The sequence below is a fragment of the Bos taurus genome, chromosome 23, assembly GCF_002263795.3.
Source record: "Bos taurus isolate L1 Dominette 01449 registration number 42190680 breed Hereford chromosome 23, ARS-UCD2.0, whole genome shotgun sequence".
NCBI classification, from domain to species: Eukaryota; Metazoa; Chordata; class Mammalia; order Artiodactyla; family Bovidae; genus Bos; species Bos taurus.
The window spans coordinates 33,394,674-33,417,943 of NC_037350.1; the positions used below are offsets into that span (position 1 = coordinate 33,394,674).

The 23,270-nt window shown below is 41.5% G+C and overlaps 1 protein-coding gene across 4 annotated transcripts in view; it reads left to right on the top strand.

Annotated features, from left to right (window-relative positions):
* Positions 1–23,270, top strand: part of DCDC2 (doublecortin domain containing 2) — a 150,891-nt gene that overhangs the window by 60,033 nt on the left and 67,588 nt on the right. For all 4 annotated transcript variants that reach the window (XM_059880647.1, XM_059880649.1, XM_059880650.1 and 1 more), the window contains one exon: positions 8,949–9,108. In XM_059880647.1, the coding sequence (XP_059736630.1) occupies positions 8,949–9,108 (160 nt within the window). The remainder of the gene's footprint in view (positions 1–8,948; positions 9,109–23,270) is intronic.

A 23,270-nucleotide genomic window follows, 5' to 3' on the forward strand; every position in this document is an offset into this window, starting at 1 on the left:
GTGGAGTTTGGATTTGATTCCTTACCATTTGAGGGGCAGAGGAAGGGAGTGATAGCATTTGATTTCTATTTTTGAAAGATCATTCTGGCTGTGGTGTCTGCAAAGAAGTGGGTGGGGCAAGAATAGCAGCAGGAGGCAGTGGGATGGTTGGAGTCCTGAGTGATGCGGGCGACTGGGACAGGAGGCAGCAGGGGACATTGTATCTTGTCACTGATGGCTGCATTCATCCAGTAGCCATCTACTGAGTCCATATTATGTCCTGAGCACTAGGAGAGGGGACGATAGAAAATGAGATGGTTGGATGGCATCACCGACTCCACGGACATGAGTTTGAGTAAAATCTGTGAGTTGGGTGATGGACAGGGAGGCCTGGCGTACTGTGGTCCATAGGGTTGCAAAGAGTCAGATATGACTGAGTGACTGAACTGAACTGAACTGTTTTAGTGCTTGTGGGGAAGGGGAGGCAGAGATTCCAGAGAAAACCATAAATGTCTGAAGCCTCCATTCTGGAGGAGGAAAAAGACAAACTAATACACAGTTGATATTAATCAGGGATAAACTTGAAGAAACATGTATCAGGATATGGGAGGAGAAAGAGAGGGTGCAGTACCCCCTGGGTGGCCAGGGTGGGCCTCTTGTAGGAGATTATATTCAGCAGAGGGGCATAACCCCCTGGGCATACAGTGAGGTTCCACGAAACCTATCTAGTGGATTTGTGAGTGACTGGCCGTGAACCACATGGAGAGAATATTCTACGTTGGGCATTCCAAAGTCACAAACTCACGAACTTTTTAAGGGAAGGATCAGTTTGCTCCTTTCCTTTAACTAATTGGTTCCCTGCAGAATGTACATATTTTCAAGATTCTTAACCGCTTGGCACGGAGTTGGGGCGAGTGTGAGTGAAGGGGATGATGGGTGAGCTGGCTTACAACTTAAGGAGCTACTTACTGTTCAGTTCAAGGGAAGGCATCCCTGAACTTGTGATGCAAATCAAAGGGGACCCAGAGTTGGATTTTTAGGAATTCTTTTCTCTGCAAGCTTTCTAGGAATGGCTGTATTGCATAATGAAGGGAAGTGTGGGTGGGGGCCTGATAGAGCTTAAAAAAGAGAGAGAGAAAGCTGCTACACTCTCCATAGAGGACCTGCTGTGCAGGAGTGATGGGTCAGCAAGGCCCCACCCTTGTGGTAGGAAGTGTGGGTAATAGGGTTTGGGGTAAAGGTGAGGAGGTTTGGTGGCGGATCCAGCAACCCTTTCAAAACAGCCAGGCAATGCCCTGTGCAAAGTAGGAAAAGACCAGAAGTCACCCCTCATACAGACTGGGGGCGGGGGGTCACAGAAACACGTACTTTGAGATTCTAACCTGGGAAACAAAAGGAAGAGATAACTGAATCCTCTGAAGTTCTATTAAGTTTGAAAAATTAACCCACCAGCGGGAGGCTGTCCTCTAGCTGTGAGGTTTCAGCACAAAGAGTCCAAGCACCCTCTAGTGGAAGAGACATAAAATCAGGGACGTGCTTGAAAGTTGGAGCCAAAGACTCCCTTACGTTGTCCTCAGTTCAGTTCAGTCGCTTAGTCATGTCCGACTCTGCGACCCCATGACTTGCAGCACGCCAGGCCTCCCTGTCCATCACCAACTCCTGGAGTTCACCCAAACTCTTGTCCATCGAGTCCTCAGTTGTCCTTAATTCCCAAGTAGCTAATACATCTTGTGAGCAGCAATTTACAGATTCAAATATGGCAATTGCTCAGGTTTTGGTGAGAAAACATGATTATCCGTGTATCACAGAGTCACGGTGAAAGGTCAATTTTGAAGCTTCCAGAACTCCATTTTGCCTTTTGGGAACCTGTGTCCAGTTTGGATAAAAAGATTTCTCACACTTCCCATCAGCAAATACACAGAGAAACACCAGCCTGAGTCTGAGTGTGGTCCCCTGCTCACAAGGTCTCCTGGATGCTTCGCTGAAATACACACGCTGTGAGTGCTGCTGTGTGCGGCAAATCCCGCACAAAATCACTTTACGAGGGATTTTGTGATGCATTATGGCTTTTGTGTCTTTGGCACATGTTCATGGAGGCTTCAAGTGAGTTTACCGTGGTAATGACAGAAACCTGAGTTGACTGGAGCTTGTTGGAAAGAGCCTAGGGAATTATCTAAAACAATCCCAATTTGAGTAGAGCAAGGGGGTGATGGAAGGGCTCTTTTTAGTTTTCTGTTGGTCTGAGCCAGAGGTTTGCTATTTCTATCAGGTATTTTGATATGTGTGTGAGGAAAAAAACAGGACAGTGCTTGAATGATCACATAGGGTCTAGTGTTTGCATGGTATGCCCCGTAAAATGAGGCTGCTGCTTGATTTCTTCCACTTTGGGATAAAATCATAATCTATTATTTCCAGGTGACTTTTTAAGGGAACCAAACCATATGATAGCTGTTTCTAGTCCCTTGGGAACAAGCAAGCATCAGTGTAGTAGAAAAGTCAAAACTGGGTAACTCTGAGAAAGTTAATTCCTTTATCTGAAAAACAGTAGTAGAAAAATCAAACCTGGGTAACTTTGAGAAAGTTAATTCCTTTACTGAAAAAATGCCTATCTATGCATTTGATAAATTTGTGTTTATGAATTTAACTCAGATGACCATTATATCTACTACTGTGGGCAGGAATCCCTCAGGAGAAATGGAGTGGCCATCATGGTCAACAAAAGAGTGCGAAATGCAGTACTTGGATGCAATCTCAAAAATGACAGAATGATCTCTGTTTGTTTCCAAGGCAAACCATTCAATATCACAGTAATCCAAGTCTATGCCCCAACCAGTAACGCTGAAGAAGCTGAAGTTGAACGGTTCTATGAAGACCTACAAGACCTTTTAGAACTAACACCCAAAAAAGATGTCCTTTTCATTATAGGGGACTGGAATGCAAAAGTAGGAAGTCAAGAAACACCTGGAGTAACAGGCAAATTTGGCCTTGGAATACGGAATGAAGCAGGGCAAAGACTAATAGAGTTTTGCCAAGAAAATGCACTGGTCATAACAAACACCCTCTTCCAACAACACAAGGGAAGACTCTATACATGGACATCACCAGATGGTCAACACCGAAATCAGATTGATTATATTCTTTGCAGCCAAAGATGGAGAAGCTCTATACAGTCAGCAAAAACAAGACCAGGAGCTGACTGTGGCTCAGACCATGAACTCCTTATTGCCAAATTCAGACTGAAATTGAAGAAAGTAGGGGAAACCACTAGACCATTCAGGTATGACCTAAATCAAATCCCTTATGATTATACAGTGGAAGTGAGAAATAGGTTTAAGGGCCTAGATCTGATAGACAGAGTGCCTGATGAACTATGAAATGAGGTTCGTGACATTGTACAGGAGACAGGGATCAAGACCATCCCCATGGAAAAGAAATGCAAAAAAGCAAAATGGCTGTCTGGGAGGCCTTACAAATAGCTGTGAAAAGAAGAGAAGTGAAAAGCAAAGGAGAAAAGGAAAGATATGAACATCTGAATGCAGAGTTCCAAAGAATAGCAAGAAGAGATAAGAAAGCCTTCTTCAGTGATCAATGCAAAGAAATAGAGGAAAACAACAGAATGGGAAAGACTAGGGATCTCTTCAAGAAAATCAGAGATACCAAATGAACACTTCATGCAAAGATGAGCTCGATAAAGGACAGAAATGGTATGGACCTAACAGAAGCAGAAGATATTAAGAAGAGATGGCAAGAATACACAGAAGAACTGTACAAAAAAGATCTTCACAACCCAGATAATCACGATGGTGTGATCACTGACCTAGAGCCAGACATCCTGGAATGTGAAGTCAAGTGGGCCTTAGAAAGCATCACTATGAACAAAGCTAGTAGAGGTGATGGAATTCCAGTTGAGCTATTCCAAATCCTGAAAGATGATGCTGTGAAAGTGCTGCACTCAATATGCCAGCAAATTTGGAAAACTCAGCAGTGGTCACAGGACTGGAAAAGGTCAGTTTTCATTCCAATCCCAAAGAAAGGCAATGCCAAAGAATGCTCAAACTACCGCACAATTGCACTCATCTCACACGCTAGTAAAGTAATGCTCAAAATTCTCCAAGCCAGGCTTCAACAATATGTGAACTGTGAACTTCCTGATGTTCAAGCTGGTTTTAGAAAAGGCAGAGGAACCAGAGATCAAATTGCCAACATCTGCTGGATCATGGAAAAAGCAAGAGAGTTCCAGAAAAACATCTATTTCTGTTTTATTGACTATGCCAAAGCCTTTGACTGTGTGGATCACAATAAACTGTGGAAAATTCTTCAAGAGATGGGAATACCGGATCACCTGATCTGCCTCTTGAGAAATTTGTATGCAGGTCAGAAAGCAACAGTTAAAATTGGACATGGAACAACAGACTGGTTCCAAATAGGAAAAGGAGTTTGTCAAGGCTGTATATTGTCACCCTGTTTATTTAACTTATATTCAGAGTACATCATAAGAAACGCTGGACTGGAAGAAACACAAGCTGGAATCAAGATTGCCCGGAGAAATATCAATAACCTCAGATATGCAGATGACACCACCCTTATGGCAGAAAGTGAAGAGGAACTAAAAAGCCTCTTGATGAAAGTGAAAGTGGAGAGTGAAAAAGTTGGCTTAAAGCTCAACATTCAGAAAACGAAGATCATGGCATCCGGTCCTATCACTTCATGGCAAATAGATGGGGAAACAGTGGAAACAGTGTCAGACTTTATTTTTCTGGGCTCCAAAATCACTGCAGATGGTGACTGTAGCCATGAAATTAAAAGACGCTTACTCCTTGGAAGGAAAGTTATGACCAACCTAGATAGCATATTCAAAAGCAGAGACATTACTTTGCCAACAAAGGTTCGTCTAGTCAAGGCTATGGTTTTTCCTGTGGTCATGTATGGATGTGAGAGTTGGACTGTCAAGAAGGCTAAGCACCAAAGAATTGATGTTTTTGAACTGTGGTGTTGGAGAAGACTCTTGAGAGTCCCTTGGACTGCAAGGAGATCCAACCAGTCCATTCTAAAGGAGATCAGCCCTGGGATTTCTTTGGAAGGATAAGTGTATGCTAAAGCTGAAACTCCAGTACTTTGGCCACCTCATGCGAAGAGTTGATTCATTGGAAAAGACCCTGATGCTGGGAAGGATTGGGGGCAGGAGGAGAAGGGGATGACAGAGGATGAGATGGCTGGATGGCATCACTGACTCGATGGACGTGAGTCTCAGTGAACTCTGGGAGTTGGTGATGGACAGAGAGGCCTGGCGTGCTGTGATTCATGGGGTCGCAAAGAGTCGGACACGACTGAGCGACTGATCTGATCTGATGAGTATTTAGCACACAGGAGCTACTGAGTAATGTTATCTTATCAACTAACATAGCAGTATGAGATGACAATTTTATTCCCTATGCCCCATAAATAGCAATGACTATCCAATTTATGAGTCACTCTGCCCTTCCCTCTCTCTATATAATTTGTCTATGTATTATCTATAATTTATATAATAAAGTGTGTAAATAGATAAGTATATAATTTATACTATATGATCTATTTATGTCTGTTAATTTATTACACATGTTTGTAGTTTTTAGATGAGTCTTGCTTTCTTTTTTATTGTAGATCGGAGTATAGTTGATTTACAGTGTTGTGTTAGTTTCAGGTGTATAGCAAAGTGATTCAGTTATATACATATATCCATTTTTTTCAGATTCTTTCCCCACTTAGATCATGACAGAATATTGAATAGAGTTCCCTGTGCTATACAACGTGTTTTCTTTTTAAAATAGAAAACATCTGAATTCTTTCCTGTTTTCTAATTACAAAACAATTATTTTTTTCTAAGTTTAATTTGTGCTGTGTTAGTCACTCTGTCGTATCTGACTCTTTGCAACCCCACGGGCTGTAAACCCTCCAGGCTCCCCTGTCCGTAGAATTTTCCAGACGAGAATCCTGGAGTGGGTTGCCATTCCCTTCTCCAGGGGATCTTCCCCACCCAGGGATCGAACCCGGGTCTCTTGCATTGCAGGCGGATTCTTTACTGCCTGAGCCACCAGGGAAGCTAAGTTTAGTTCTTGTCAAGTGCCTGGCAATTAGTCATTAATCAGTATTTGAATGCATGAGTGTCCGTTACCAAAGCTATGCCTCATATAGTTATTGGAATCAACTAGGCTTTCTTGATTTTCCAAAATCGGTCTTTTGGGTGTCCCTGGAAACCCACTCCAGTACTCTTGCCTGGGAAATCCCATGGACTGAGAAGCCTGGTAGGCTACAGCCCATGGGGGCGCAAAGAGTCAGACATGACTGAACGACTTCACTTTCACTTTCATCAGAAACGCAGTAAATCAGAACTTCTTGTATATTCAGCAAAAGAGTTGATGCTTAAAATCGTGTGAATCCTCAGTCTCCCCAGGATGGACTGTCTGTTTCTCCCTTGTTTTACCCCTTTTGTGAATAAGACTTTTCCCAGAGAGCTGTTAAAAAAAACAAAAAACCTCTCATGATGAAATCCAGAGTTTTGCTTTCTTTGTTTCATTTTAGTCCTGATAAGTTGAACAGCACCTCTGAACATTCTAGTAGGCTTGCTAGAAGGGTTACTCCTCTCATTCAAGGCTTTTAAAGTTTTAGAATCTTGAGATGAATAAACTAATTTGAAAAGAGACTAGAATGTGAGACCAGGCTGATGCTTCCTTCTCATATGATGCTTTTGGAATCTCCACTGTAATCACATTAGCCATTTCTCCTGCCTGGCAGTTTATGGCTTTGCAAGAAATAATCATTGAAGAAAAGGAAAGAAAAAAGACCCCAACTCTGGTTGCAGCTAATGCAATAATTAAGTGGAAACGGTATGTTTAAATTGCAGTTGGAATAGGAAATTAAATTATGCAAAAAAATGTTATAGATTTGGACAAGTTTTCATACTGTTAATAAATCTATGCATAATTCATTTTCTTGTAGGCTATGACAAAATAGCATAAATAACTTCATTTGTAAAGCTGTGAAATTTTCTATTCTTAATTGGGTGATAGCTAAAGCTATTTAAACACTTCTGGATGACTGAATATCTAAATGTTTAAAATGAGCAGTTATAATAGGTTTCTAGGCAGATTTGTTTATTTAACATTACTACATTTATTTTCAGATACTAGCACAGTACAGATGTTGCATAAAATTGCACCCAATATGGTGTAAATTTGATATGATTTTTAAGAAAAAGATATTAACTCTCTGCTCTTGGAGGAAGCCCTCTGATAGTCTTTGAATAAAACTACATGCCAGACACTGTTTTGTTTAGTTGGTAAGTTGTGTTCAACTCTTTTGCAAACCCATGGACTGTAGTCTGCCAGGCTTCTCTGTCCCTTGGATTTCCTAAACAAGACTTCTGGAATGGGCTGCCATTTCCTTCTCCAGGGGATCTTCCCTACCCAAGCATCAAACTCACGTCTCCTGCATTGCAGGCAGATTCTTTACCGCCGAGCCACAAGGGAAGCCCACCAGGCACTATACCGGTTACTTTATAAATGTTACCATTTCATTTCATGTAAGAGACCTAACAGCAGGCACATTAACCCCATTCAATTGATAAGGGGTCCATGGGGTTGCAAAGAGTCGGACACGACTGAGCAACTGAACTGAACTCAACTGAATTGATAAGGAAACAGGTTCCAAGAGGTAGGAACTAGTTATCTCAAGGTCCCATTGGTGGTTGGTGGCAGTGCCGTGACTCTGAGTCAGGGTCTCTAAAACTTGCATTATTTCTGCTACCTGCAGCCTCACACCTCACACATTCAGGTAGGCGTAGCACCTGAGTGTCCTAAGGCCAAGGCTGTCTTGTTAGGAGGGAATGTCTTGCACTGAGAATCAGCACAGCTGTTCCTTGGGTACAGTGACCAGCACTGTAGTGGCTCTTATGTGGCTCCCCAGGAACTGTACATGAGCCCACCACAGCAGCCGCTGAGCTCAACCTCATCTTCATGCTGGGAAGCCCCCTTTTCAGATGCGAGGTCTTCATTTCGAGATGCACATGGGAATCAGAGGCAACCGCCACAGGTGTGGTCAGCGGGGTTGTCTTGCAGGAATGGTGGTGGGGGGTATGTGGTCTTGAGCTGCTTGTGTCTATGTTGCTCTGGATCTGTGATTCATAGAGATGGTGGAAGTCACCGACAGATGAGTCAGTATCAGAGGTTTTCTTTAAGCACAGTGTGCGTCTGCTTGTATGATGGTACCTGTGTGCTCACTGTGACAAGTAGTTAAAAAGGTATTTCTCAATCAGCTGATCAAACTGGATTTTGTCATCATTCCTCATCCAATAGCTATCTGCTGATTCTTCTGAAAGGTGCAGGAGGAAGAGGATGGTTGAGACAGCAGACTGGCTCTGGTCCTTGCTGGCTATGTGACCTTGGCCAGGCTTAACCTCTAAGCCTCATTTGCTTGTCTATACGATGGGGCGATAACAGTACCTGTTTCTCAGGTTATGAGGACTGAGTGAGACAGTTTCATAGCAACACCCGGTACATATCAACACTCAGCAGTTGTCAAGTGCTATTATTTGTTTAAAAATATTTTTTGATGTGGACCATTTTTTTAAAGTCTTTCACATTTGTTACAATATTGCTTCTGTTTTATGTTTTTTTTTTTTTTGGACTGCAAAGCATGTGAGAGATTAGTTCCCTGATCAGGGATTACATCTGCACACCCTGCATTGGAAGGAGAAGTTGTAACCCCTGGACTGCCAGGGAAGTCCCTCAAGTGCTATTATTTTTATTCTCCTTCCCCTGGTAGACCCCTCCTCTGCCACCGGGAAGAATTTAATGTAGGTAATAGACAGAAGCAGAATCAGCACAGAACGCCCACCTGTGGCCCCTGCCCCTTTCACCACGTTAGTGACTTGTACTTACCACTCAAGGCGTTCATCAGCCGATAGTAAGAGTTAATCTTTTGCCACGTAGGGAAATGATCGCCAGTCTAAGTCGACAGTTGGATCCAGTGACAACTCATCTCCTCAGCCCCCGAAGAGGAAAGGGAAAAAACATGCGAATTCGGAAAAACCCACGAAAGGGAAACAAAATGCCAAGTTAAAGAGTTCACCACAAACAATCCCAAACAGTGGTAAGTTTGTTATTATTATTATATTGTTATTACTGATGATCATTATCTTAAGGCTGTGATACCGTTTTAATTTGTAAGTAGATCTGTTTGTTTTCCTGGATTCACAGAGTATTTGTCACTTATGAGAGTTTTCAAAGAAGACTTTCTGTGTATGAGAGATTGCTAGTATTTATCACACTTAATTTCTAGTTGTAATTAGCAATTGTGCTATGAGGATACGCTTCAAGAGAAAATATTTCTTGAGTGTTCTTATTGAGAAAGGTAAATTTTACCATCCTGTGTTCCAGCTAAAAGTGCTTGATTAATATTTTTACCACCTACTTGTGATCTCTCTTATTTGTGTGTCTACAACTCTTGTTCACATTTATTACTAACTGCTTTTAAGTCACAGATCACTTTTTCAAAAAGGTGTTTCACTGATATCCAAGAGAACACCCACACAACTTTACCAATAAACACTATGTACTGAATTATTAATAGTTACATACCTTGCATTACCAGTTGAGAGACGGTATAAAATAATTTAAAGCATTTTGCATTAATACAAGATTATAGGATAAAAGTGTGATAAACTAGGGCTTCCCCGGTGGCTCAGCTGGTAAAGAATCCACCTGCATGTGTGAGACCTGGGTTCGATTCCTGGGTTGGGAAGATCCCCTGGAGAAGGGTACGGCTACCTATTCCACTCCTGGCCTGGAGTATGCCATGGTCTGTATGATCCATGGGGTCGACTAAGGAGGCATGCTCTCAGAATTGTGACCTTTTCACATTAGCTTTTTGTGAAGATGGGCTCTTTTTGGTTTCACTCCAAGCGTGGTCTCAGTGGGGTGAACACATGAGTGTCGGGTGATGCTGTGGGCAGCTGGGCTGGCTGGGACACCGCTGGAGGAGTGACTGCTTCTCCCTCCCCCTGGGATCCACTCACCTCCGCAGGAAGACGTGCTGGGCTGCTCTGAAAAGGGGTGAATGGGATCAAGTTTCAGATTCATGGCCAGAGCTCTGTCTTCCTCCTGAGAGCTCCAGCTCACTTCAAAGTCCATACAAAGTGTCACATTAGAATCACAGCTCATGTGGGGTTCTCTGCTAAGGAGACAGCACAAACTTGTGTGAGGGCTTAGAAGATGCTGCTCAGATGGTTACAGGGTCAGAAGAGAGACGTGCGAGATGAAGTTAAAAGAGCAGGTGAAATGAAGGAGTCAATTCCACAGAGAAGAAAGTGGAGGGGGCTTAAGATTTCAGAGATTTAAATGATAATTAGCTGGAAGCCCAGAGTCCTAGATTCTTGTCCCAGTTCTGCTCTTGACTTTGGGCAAGTCATTTAACTTTCTTTGGCCCCATTAGCTTTCTGTAACATGTGGGTTCATATTAAGATTTATCTTTATAATTTTGATTTTATCTTTAAGTTTGTTCAGTCCTTTCCAGTGACCATGAAGTGGGGAAGCCAGGGTAAAATGTAGTCAATGAATGTTTAGTGAATGCTTGTTGTATGGAAAAAGTGAAAGTGTTAGTCGCTCAGTCGTGTCCGACTCTTTGCGACCCCATGGACTGCGTAGCCTGCCAGGCTCCTCTGTCCATGGAATTCTCCAGGCGAGAACACTGGAGTGGGGTTGCCATTCCCTTCTCCAGGGAATCTTCCTGACCCAGGGATTGAACCCAGGTCTCCTTCATTGCAGGCAGATTCTTTACCATTGTTGTATGGCAGGCACCAAAGGAAAAAGCTAGCCTGAAAAGCATGCCTTACATGTGAACATTAAACATAATAGAGGGTTTATTTTAATCCGTATATACTAGATTGCAAAACCATCAAGGCCATGGGATATGTCTTACTAGTTTATTTTTTTCAATCCCCAATAACTAGGTCTGAGAGATGAGACACTTAATAAATATTGGTGAATGAATGATGAAAGTTACAAAATAGATGTCTCTGTAATATTTTAAAATCCACTAAGAAACAAGACTCCTGTTAAACTTTTCATGAATCATTTTCGATTAAAGGCTTTTATGAAATGTTACTTGCTTATTTTCTGTGTGGCTCTTATTGGCTTATGAAAATCCTAGCTCCTGCTCTCAATTTATTTTTTGAAAATCTTTAGATTTAGCAGTTTTCCCTCAAGAGAGAGGGGACCATCATCTCTTCAGGTTATTTCATTCATGGAAACATGGAAACACAAGAGGCTGAATCAGCATTTCCATGTTTTACAGGAAAGTAACTGTTATTAAAAAGTTGAATTATCAGTGTTTTTGCCTTTGTAGAAATTCATAGTTTTCTCTTTTTTTAAAGATTTTTTTCCCCATATTTTCAAGGATCTCTTTAAAAGATTTGTTGTTGATGTGGGCCATTTTTAAAGTGTTTATTGAATTTGTTATGATATTGCTTCTGTTTTGAGTTTTTTTAGTGTTTTGGCTGTGAGGCTTGTAGGATCTTAGCTCTCTGACCAGGGATCAAACCCCTACCTGCTGCTTTGGAAAGCAAAGTCTTAACCACTGGACCGCCAGGGAAGTCCCCACAAATAGTTTTCAACGATAGTTTCATCTGTGGGGGTGAAAATAACCAAAACATGTTGAACATGGAAACAAGTCACATTTTTAAAGTGCTAAGAAAATGTAGAAGCCCTCAGCTATTCTTCCCCAGTCTTTAGAGAATCTGCACTGGTTTTAATTGCCCACTTTAAGTACAGTTTGCAATGTGGTTTTATAATGTGTAGATAGTAGGTTTTCACCGCTATATCCCGGTGATACATAGGACAATGGCTGGTGTCTTTTAAATGAAGGTTTGGGGAATTCTTGTTCCCAGTAAGAGGCTTTCGGGCTAGTGCTAGTGGTGAAAAACCTGCCTGCCAGTGCAGGAGACGTGAGACGCAGGTTTGATCCCTGGGTCAGGGAGATCCCCTGGAGAAGGAAATGGCAATCCACTCCAGTATTCTTGCCTGGAGAATCCCATGGACAGAGGAGCCTGGCGGGCTACAGTCCACGGGGTCGCAGAGTCGGACACGACTGAAGCAACTTAGCAAGTACATGTGCACAAGAGGCCTATACCGTGGATTTAGAAGCATATATAAGAGTTTAGGCGAAGCATCTTGTATCTTTTCATCTTGATAGAAAGAACATATGACCTGGAAAATGAATCTTGGCTTCCAAAACAATTTTCCCAGGGAAAATGAAAAAAAGCTTTTGTACCGTTTATAAGATTAAATCATCACTTGATAAGTTTAAGGATATTAGCTTAAATCCCTACTTTTGAAAATTGAGCTGTTTCTCCTTATCAGATCTCTCTCCAGATGTCTTTGGCTTTAAAAGGCGATTTTCTAGGTTATATTAGCAAAAATATTGGTCTTTATTTCTCTCTTTCTTTTTCCTCCTTCAGTCTCCAAATTCAGTTATTATTGCAGTTGCTTTTTGCTTTAATAGCATCTGTTTTAGTAATTAGAACCAAGTGTGTGATTTTGGACATTTGTGCCTCCAGAGGGCTCTTATTCTTTAGAAAGGGAAAAGCAATAAAAACTTGAAACAAAATGAAAGGAAAGGTATATAGAGAATCAAGATAATGAGCCAAAAATGCAGGAAATTAATACTGCATTGCATATTTGAAAGTTGCTAAGAGGGAAGATCTTAAAAATTATTACAAGAATAAAAATTTTGTAACCATGAATGGGGACAGATTTTGGCTAGACTTATTGTGATTATCAATTCTCAATATATACAAATATCACATCAAAAAATGCAAGAATTCTATTTTAGAGATGAAACAGTTTTTGATGCTTAAAATATTTTGAATTTGGAATGATGTAATCTATCCAATTTTATTTCTAAGTGTTAAAATTTTAGAGTTAAGATGCATAACTATGCTTCCTTCAGAGCATATGTTAAATTTTGAAGATTTTTTATCAGTGTTCTTTAGTGTTCTCATATTAATTAGAAAAAAAGAGAGACTTCATAGGCTATCTTGATTTTTGCAATTATTACAATTATAGTTATACATTTTGGCCTTTTATGTTTCTGCTGATATTTATTGATATTCTGATATCTAGTGCTTCAGGAATGAGCAGTGCTGATAACAGTCTGTAGATGGCAACCTGGGTCTAATTTTATTTCTTTTTCTATTTTCTTCATTTTTTTCCCCGACTCAGTTTCTCTCTATAATAGTAAAGCTTAATAATTCAAGCAGAGCTTTGACATATTTCTTCAGGGAAGCAAATCTCATTTTCTTTTGGTAGCCAAGATGCAAAGTAAGATTGGTTGGTGATTGATGAAGTTGGGCGTGAAATGCATTTTTAGTGCTGCATTTAAATACCGGCTTAACTGACCAGCATATGTTTTCCTTACACTTTCCACCTGAGTGGTGCCTGAAGATAGGTTTCAGAGGCTGTTAACTAGTTACGGTCTCCTCTCTGAGAAAAATTTTAATAATGATTGCTTTAAAGTATTTTGGGATTGATTGTATTCACTGATATTTTTAATAATTTTTACATAAAAAAATTTAGTGTTTTTAGAGCTCTTGGAACACAGGAAGTATAGTGGGTTTAAGGCTCCTTCGAAATACTGGGAAAGCTATAGAGAAAATAGCTTAGTCTGTACTGCTGTGGTTTATGTGGTATTGATAACTATATATTTTTTAAAGCAGAGTATTAAAAATTTTTTCCCCTGTGACTCAGTGGTAGAGAATCTGCCTGCCAGTGTAGGAGATGTGGGTTTGGGAAGATCCCTGGAGAAGGAAATGGCAACCTACTCCAGTATTCTTGTCTGGGAAATCCCATGCACAGAGAAGCCTGGTGGTCTATAGTCCATGGGGTCTCAAAAGAGTGGGAGATGACTAAAGTAACAACAATTAGAATGTAAGCAAAACCAAGACCTGTTCCTTTTTTTTCCTTTTGCCATGCAGCACAGCAGGCGAGGTCTTCATTTCCCTACCAGAGAGTGAACCTGTGCCCCCTGTAGTGGAAGGACAAAGTTCTAACCACTGGACTGTCAGGGAATCCCCACGATTAGTTTTCCTTTGAAGGATGCAATTCCCTTTCTGTTTCCACGTGTGGGCATGCTCGTAGACACACACGGGCTAGTACCCTTGATGTAGTTCCTGGCTTGTTCCCAGCATTGTTCAATGAATTTCCAAGGATCGTGTGATGTTTAGACTCATGAATGATGGGTGGCAGGTGCATGGCCGGGGAAGGATGTTTGAATATTGTGACCTTGCTGGGTGACCGCCCTTGGGTAGTCATGCTCTTGAATTTTTCTAATACTTACAACCTGCATAGGGTTTGCTGCGTCACCCTGAGCTTGAAGCGTTACAGCAGTTCATCCTCAGAATCGGATCAGGAAACATGGAAACTTGAGCTGCTTTCATTCAGCTGATGAACCAGCTCAGGCACTTGCATGGTTCCTCATCACAGGCGACTCAGGATAAAAACGGGAAGCAAGGGACTTCCTGGTGGATTCTGATATCAGGAATGTCTGTGATGCCGATAGTAGGAGGTGACAGGGTGGAGGGAAGGGGAAGAAGTAGTCATGGGATTTATTACATTTCCTCCTCCCCAACTTCCTCTTTCTGTTGCCAGCCCTGCACTGAAATAAAACCAGGAGAGGGGCTTGGTCTATTAGAGGATCAGCAGTTTCGAGGGCATCATTTACACTGGAGACACAGGTAAGCTCTGGGTGGGGAAGATGCCCTGGAGGAGGAAATGGCAACCCACTCCTGTATTCTTGCCTGGAAAATGCCATGGACAGAGGAACCTGGTGGACTACAGTCCATAGGGTTGCAAAGAGTCGGACACAGCTGAGCTCACACACGTGCACACGTACACACACAGATAACCAGCCAGCAAAGTATTCTGCTCAGAGTAGCACTCAGTGTTGAGAGTGTGTGTGTGTTTGTGTGTGTGTGTAGGTTGGTCACGATTGAAATTAAGGGTGACCAATTCCAAACGCAGAGTTAATGGTGCAACTCTGAAGTTTATGTTCCATCAGTGCAGTGGTCTTCCTCTAGTCACTGTTCCTAGATCAGGGTCAGAAACCTTCTGTGCACAGCACCAGGAAAGATAAAAATGCATTGACATCTCAGATCAAAAACAAAAGCAGAGTCATTCTGTAGAGTCATTGAACACCAACAAATAATAGCAAGAAAATGGATTTAAACTGTACTTAGGGATTCAAAGAAAATGATAGTTCAAGATTCTAAATTTTTTTTTTTGTATGAGGTGAAGATTTTGCAGTCTGAAAATGAATGATTATTCCTCCATAACTGTAAAGCTACCAAAAATATCCAATTGAACGAACAGACAGTTCCCATGTGAGATAAGCCCAAGTTGTATTAAGAGCGAAAGGGAACAATGACTTTTACTTAATTAAAGAAGATGTCTTTTGTTCCTCACTGGCACCAGAGTTCTCAGTGAAAGTGAAAGTGAAGTTGCTCAGCCGAGTCCGACTCTTTGGGATTCCATGGACTGTAGCCTATCAGGCTCCTCCATCCATGGGGTTTTCCAGGCAAGAGTGCTGCAGTGGATTGCCATTTCCTTCTCCAGGGGATCTTCCCAACCCAGGGATCAAACCCAGGTCTCCCGCATTGCAGGCAGACGCTTTACTGTCTGAGTCACCAGGGGGCCCAGTGGCTTCATCTAATTTCGGAATGAGTGTTGTGGGCTGTCATTGTTCTGAAAGATGAGAGGGTTAGCCATCTAGGACAGAAACTTAAAAGGAACTAGTAAGCGCAGTTACTAACAAACGGTCTCCATATTTTCTCTGGTGCTTTTCATCCTCGAATGTTTTGGATCTATTACACTTTCAGCTTGGTAAGTTTTGCTAACTGAAACAAGAGTTCCAGATCTAATTACCACAGCACCCGATAGCATTTAGATGGATGAGTTCACCCCTTAGGAATTTTTATTTTCGGAGCAAACATCAGATGGAAGGGACAAAAGGAATAAAAATTTTCTGTAGTAGATAGATATAAGGCAATTTTTCACTCATGAGGCAGGCAGGTTTGCTGTCTAATTTTTAGAAATTAGTTGAGAGAATCATCAAATTCTCTTTAGACTTTATTCCCAGGTTCACCCTGAGGTTCTAATTTAGAAGCACGATTATGGTTATTTAGCATTTTCATCATAATGGAACGTTAATGAAAATGAATGTGAAAACACTTGGATAAAGTACAAAGTGCCTGAAGAGGCTAGTGGTTAATAGCAGTATCTATGTAAGGAGATATGAATTAGTTTGAATGGTCTCCACGTCAGAAATGAAGAACTTTAGTATCTAGAATTAGGGAGCCTGGAGATGGGGAAGTGAGGAGGGTCCTCATTGTTTTTTTAATTCTTGAATTTTTAAATTTTATTGAAGTATAGTTGATTTACAATGTTAATTTCTGTTGTACAGCAAAGTGATTTAGTTATATATATATGCATATGTATCTTCTTTTTCATATTCTTTTCCATTTTGGTTTATCACAGAATATTGAATATAGCTCCCTGTGCTTACAGTAGGACCTTGTTGTTTATCCATCCTATATATAATAATTTGCATCTGCTAATCCTAAACTGCCAGTCCTTCCCGCCCCAGTACTCCTCCACCTTGGCAGCCCCAAGTCTGATCTGTCATCTATGAGTCTGTTTCCCTTTTGTAGATACATTTCTTTGTATCCTAGTTTAGACTGTACATATAAATGACATCGTATGTTATTTGTCTTTCTCTTTCTGACTGACTTTGCTTATATGATAATCTCTAGGTCCATCCATGCTGCTGCAGGTGGCATTATTTTGTTCTCTTTTATGGCTGAGTAGTGTTCCTTTATGTATATAAATACACACCACATCACCTTTATCCATTCATCTATTGATGGACATGTAGGTTGTTCCCATGTCTTGGCTTTTGTCAGTAGTGGTGCTGTGAACCTAAGAGTTGTGTGTATCTTTTTGAGTTATAATTTGGTCTGGATATATGCCCAGGAGTGGGATTGCTGGATCATATGGTAGCTCTATTTTTGTTTTCTAAGGAACCTCTCTATTGTTTCCCATGATGGTTACCCCAGTTTACATTAGGGAGGGGATCCATTATTAATTCATGTTGCCCCAGGTAGCTGCCTTCTTATTGCTTCCCTTTCTCTCCCTTTAAAGACTCACTTGCCACCCTGGTCTGAAGCTCAAAGCTAAGGAAGTCTCTGTAGAATGATGAAAAACTCAAAGAAGGTTGGTAGGCTTAGAAAGAAGTAGGAGGAAAACTGGTCTGAAGCTCAAAGCTAAGGAAGTCTCTGTAGAATGATGAAAAACTCAAAGAAGGTTGGTAGGCTTAGAAAGAAGTAGGAGGAAAGACCTCCTACTTCTTTCTAAGCCCTCCTACTTCTTTCTAAGCCCTCCTACTTCTTTCTAAGCCTACCAACCTTCTTTGAGTTTTTCATCATTCTACAGAGACTTCCTTAGCTTTGAGCTTCAGACCAGGGTGGCAAGTGAATACATTTGAATCAGTTCTAATGAGGTGGATGAAACTGGAGCCTATTATACAGAGTGAAGTAAGCCAGAAGGAAAAACATAAATACAGTATACTAACGCATATATATGGAATTTAGAAAGATGGTAACAATAACCCGGTGTACGAGACAGCAAAAGAGACACTGATGTATAGAACAGTCTTATGGACTCTGTGGGAGAGGGAGAGGGTGGGAAGATTTGGGAGAATGACATTGAAACATGTAAAATATCATGTAAGAAACGAGTTGCCAGTCCAGGTTCGATGCACGATACTGGATGCCTGGGGCTAGTGCACTGGGACGACCCAGAGGGATGGTATGGGGAGGGAGGAGGGAGGAGGGTTCCGGATGGGGAACACATGTATACCTGTGGCGGATTCATTTCGATATTTGGCAAAACTAATACAATTATGTAAAGTTTAAAAAATAAAATTAAATTAAAAAAAAAAAAGAAAGAAGTAGGAGGAAAGAGAAGAAGAAAAAGGTCAGCGGTGGGGTGGGGGCAAAATCATTCCTTCTAAAACATTTTTAAAAGCCAAAAATATCCCTACTCATTCATTTTCTTTCACTCCAGTCAGTTTCTAGGTTAATCTTTCTCTATTTGCTTCGTTGCATTTTACTGTCAGCATGATGATTCTGCTCCTTGGAGGAGAGGCATAAAGATGGGGAAAAACATGATTTTCTTCTCATGAAGATTAAAATTGAGTTGGAGACTCAAAAACTTCTGTAGGTCAAAGTCGGATATTATGGATAGCAGAAGAGGGTTCATGGAAAAGGCTTTGAGAGCAGGGAAGGGAGTCTACATATGACTGTTGAGATCGGGAACTGATATTTGAGAGATATTCTGGGCATAGAATGGGGGATGGGAGGAAGGAAAACCAAGACTGAGTTCAGCATTTTTAAATTTTGAATGCATTTTATTTTATTTTTTTATTTTTATTTTTTAATTTTATTTTATTTTTAAACTTTACATAATTGTATTAGTTTTGCCAAATATCAAAATGAATCCACCACCAGTATACATGTGTTCCCCATCCTGAACCCTCCTTAAACCCAGAGTAGTTAAATGTTAATTAATCCTCCAAATTAGAATAGTAATTTAATTTAACATGGGCAGGGAAGGACAGGGATTTCACAGATTTGTTTATTGGACAGTGGAGAATTGCTGTGATTTTTTGTTTATTTGCTGGTCTTTTTTTCCCCTCTGGGCTTTTCCTGGATGGCTTAATCTTATAATGTTATTTTTATATCCTTTCTCAGATTAACTCAGAGGTGCTCATGTACTCTTCTTAAAAATCATAATGGTGACAGAGAACATCACAGTTTACATTGAAGGCCGTTGCCCATCAAAACAACAAAAATGGTGACTTGTCCTTAAAGTGACTGAAGGAGTTCCATTCTTATGTATCCCTCACCACGAAACACCCTTAACGCATCCTTATGGATAGGACACGGGAATTTGTCTCCAGGTTCAACCACTTTTCTTAGACTAAGGGTTCTATTTCTGACTACTTGCAATGTTTACCTTGATTTTTCCCAGGCACCCTACATGCATATGTCTAAAAAAAAATTCTCCAAGCCTTGAGTTGCCTCTGTATATTTAGTTTTCCTCACATATTCCTTGTCTCACCATACAGTGAAGCCAGAAGGAAGCCTGGGAGTGGTTGTTCGTGGGCGGGGTCAGAGGAGGCATCTATAGTTCCTACCAGCTGGCAGTGGAAATCCAGGACAAGACCAGTCCCTGCTCCATTCCTTTCTAATCCCCTTCCCCTCATGCCTCCCATCATTTTAATCCTGTTAACGTTAGAGTCAGCCTAGACTTTTCCTTGTCCCTCAGTCTCCCTTGTCCCTGCTTGTCCCTCAGTCAGGGCTAATTTGCACAGAGTCTCTTGAATCTGGTTCTGCTCCCCTGGTCCCTCCTGATTTAAGCTCCCTGTATATCCTGTAGACTTCTGTAGCCTTCTAGGTCAGATCTCCTGAGTGCCTTCCCAGTCTGTCCTTCATAACTGCCAGCCATGTCCTAAAACCGCAAACCCGTTTCTAATGGAATTCCTTTAGGAGCTTCTCTTGTTCATGGCCTTCCTTTCCCACTTCATCTTCTGCCAGCCTCTGGCATGCATGTCACAGGACTCATCTAGAGCTGATGGCATGAACTGTTGCATGTCCTCTGTATGGGCCTAGAATACCCTCCCAGTTCCCATCAACTTTATCACCTGTAAGACTCACTGTGGCGTCGTGGCTTCTGTCACGTTGGTCCCGACACTCAGCGTTGAGTCTTCCTCTCTCTGGCTCCAACAGCAGTACGTGACTGTGCCATAGTGCACATTACATGGCCTTTTCCCACTGGTCTGTGAACAGTTCGTGAGCCAGGACTCCTCCTTATCAGTGCATTATTCATCTTCTCCAGGGTCCAGCATCTGGCTCAGTTGCTAACATATATTAATAGTTAGCTCTCCATAAAGTGTGATGAGAGCATGATGGAATTTTTCCAAACATACTTTCCAAAGTATGACATTTTTTTTGCTATGCTTTTATTTGAATTTAGGCATTGCAATCATTTATGATGACATTTCTTGGTGAGAGTTAGCTTGATTAAATCAAATTGGCTAATCAGATATCTCCCAGTAACATAGAGATTCACAAGGTCTCTGTCTGCCAGAGTGTCCAGGCAAAAGAGATATGCATCCATGTAAGTGGAGATATTTTGTTTAAATTCAAGGGGAGGTAATTGGTTAGAGAAAAAGACTGCTTACTTAAGAAATCAATATTAAAGCTGAGGTGCAATATATGGCTCTACGTGGGGAAAACTGAAACATTAATCTCCTTATAATTTGATTTAGAAAATCTACCTGGTTCGATGGCCCCTGAATTGGTGTACTGTGCTGCCAAGATAACAGTTTTAAGAAGATACCACTAAAAAACTGAGGCTATTAAAACTAAGCTGAACTGATAAATTTTCCTCAATTTATACTGTGAAATTATTCTTTGTGTAGTACTGTCTACATATCGAATTTTCCATTAATAGAGGATTTAAAAGCCACTTTGGATTGGAGATTATTTACATTTCTATTTTCTCACTTTAAATGGTGGAGCATAACTTTCAATTGAGCGCCCCCACCCCCGCCATGAAATTTTACAGGAGGCTCGGTCAGCTTCCTGATGATTCTCTTGTTCCCACACAGACCCAGGCTACTCACTCTTCTCTGTTTCTTTTTTTTTTTTTTTGTACTCTATTCTCTTAAGCTCCAAGGAGAAGAAATGTCTGAAGTTTTGGAGATCTTTCTCTTTCCTTGGGCAGCCCAGGATCTGTCAGAAGAGCGAGTGGCTACATAGACACATACACTGGTATACCCTGGGCACATTTTTTAAAAATAAACTTTTCAGGGGCATATACCATATAACATATTTGGGCTTCCCTGATAGCTCAGTTGGTAAAGAATCTACCTGCAATGCAGGAGACCCTGGTTCAATCCCCCGGGTTGGGAAGATCTCCTGGAAAAGGGATAGACTACCCACTCCAGTATTCTTGGGCTTCCCTGGTGGCTCAGCTGGTAAAGAATCTGCCTGCAATACAGGAGAACTGGCTTCAATACCTGGGTTGGGAAGATCCCCTGGAGAAGGGAAAGGCTACCCACTCCAGTGTTTTGGCCCGAAGAATTCCATGGACTGTATAGTCCACGGGGGTCGCAAAGAGTTGGACATGACTGAGCAACTTTCACTAACATATATACAGAAGAGTGCTCAAATAAGTCAACAGTTTGATGAATCTTGCAAATTGAGTCAATCAGTCAGTCCAGTCAGTTCAGTCGCTCAGTTGTGTCTGGCTCTTTGCAACCCCATGAATCACAGCATGCCAGGCCTTCCTGTCCATCACCAACTCCCGGAGCTCACTCAAACTCGTGTCCATCGAGTCGGTGATGCCATCCAGCCATCTCATCCTCTGTCATCCCCTTCTTCTCCTGCCCCCAATCCCTCCCAGCATCAGGGTCTTTTCCAATGAGTCAGCTCTTCGCATAAGGTGGCCACAGTATTGGAGTTTCAGCTTCAGCATCAGTCCTTCCAATGAACGCTCAGGACTGATCTCCTTTAGGATGGACTGGTTGGGTCTCCTTGCAGTCCAAGGGACTCTCAAGAGTCTTTTCCAGCACAACTGAGTAGACCCATGTAACTAGCAGCCAGATCAAAAAAACAGAACATTTTCAGTGTGAGGTCTTTTTTTTTTTTTCCCTTCTGACACCAAATACATGGTCTTTTCCACACCATTTCTCCAACTCACCAACATCAACTGGGTGTCCTACAATTCAATTCAGTCCTGACTCTGCCTGAGTTAGCATCAGACTCCGTAGGTTTAAGGGATCAGCCCTGAAAAGCAGCTCTCATTTCAGGTGACTGTTGCAAGTATCAGGACTCTGGGTTATCCTCACATTCTGTCTGACTTGGCTATAAAGTTGGGGGTTTCTATACCATACCCGTGCACCCCCGCCCAGAACTCAGGAAAGTGCTTTGCTTACTATTCCTGGTTTATTTTAAAGCATGCAACTCAAGAACAGATGGGAGAGATGCAAGGTGAGAGGAGGTGGAGCACAGAGCCTCCATGCCGTCTCCAAGGGCACCACCCCTCCTCCCACCCCAGCAACCTGATGGGTTCATCTTTCCAGAGGCTCTCTGTACCCGGTCATTTGGGGTTGCATTATGTAGGTATGATTGATGAAATCACTGGCCGTTCATGATTAACTCAATTTCCAGCCCCCCAGTAATAAGGACCTAAGGATATGGGGACAGAATCTAGACCCGAGGTGTCAGAATGGTGCCAAGACCAGAAGGTTAGAAGCACTGCTGTATCCAGCTATGGGTGAGATGAGACAGGCTCTGATAATGTGTAAATGGTGTGGGTGTTGACACAGGTTTTGGGAGGCGATGAGGTTGGTGGAGCTTGCCTAGAGTTGTCTTGAAAATAGCAGAGTTTCATGAAATTTCTGATGACTTCTGTCTGCCACTCCAGCTGTGGAAGCTGATGTAACCTAACATTGCAACCCAAATTCCATAATCTATAAAGTAGCAGGTGAAAATCCACGAATAGTTAGAGTAGCTCTAGTTGTAACAAGCGAAAAGCATGGCTCTGCTAAACCATAAGTGAGATTCATTTGTGACCATTTAGGGTTCAGTTTTCAAGGAGCAATCTGTTCTACACATATGTGCCTGTCCGTTCTGAAAGTTCTGCAACTATCCAGTTTTGCCTTAACAAAGACAGTTTGCTAAGGAAACAAGGCAGAATCCTAAACTCCAATTAGTCCACTGCTCTATCAGAGATTAATAACACTTTAGACCTGCTGGAAGCGACTTCACATTTGAGCCCCTTCCTACTGTGTCATGGCAACGACTTGCAAATTTTAATAATAGATGTCCTCTTTGAGAAATTGCCTTTCCTTATTCTATGGGAGTTTTTATGATTAGAACTATGCCTCTTCCCTTGCAGTTGTTTTTGAGGCATTTATGTTACCGTTTTTCCTTATCAGGAATGGTTCAAACGTTTTCTAACACAGCAATTAATATCTGTCAGTAGAAATAAATTACATTTTTCATCGCTTGTGACACATTCTCAAATGCTGTTTGAAAGTGCTGTAATTATGCATCATCATGCTATGTAATTTTGGTGCCTGGCATAGTAGTGCTTTAGGGGTATGATTTATATTTTCTGTTTTTTTTTTTTTAA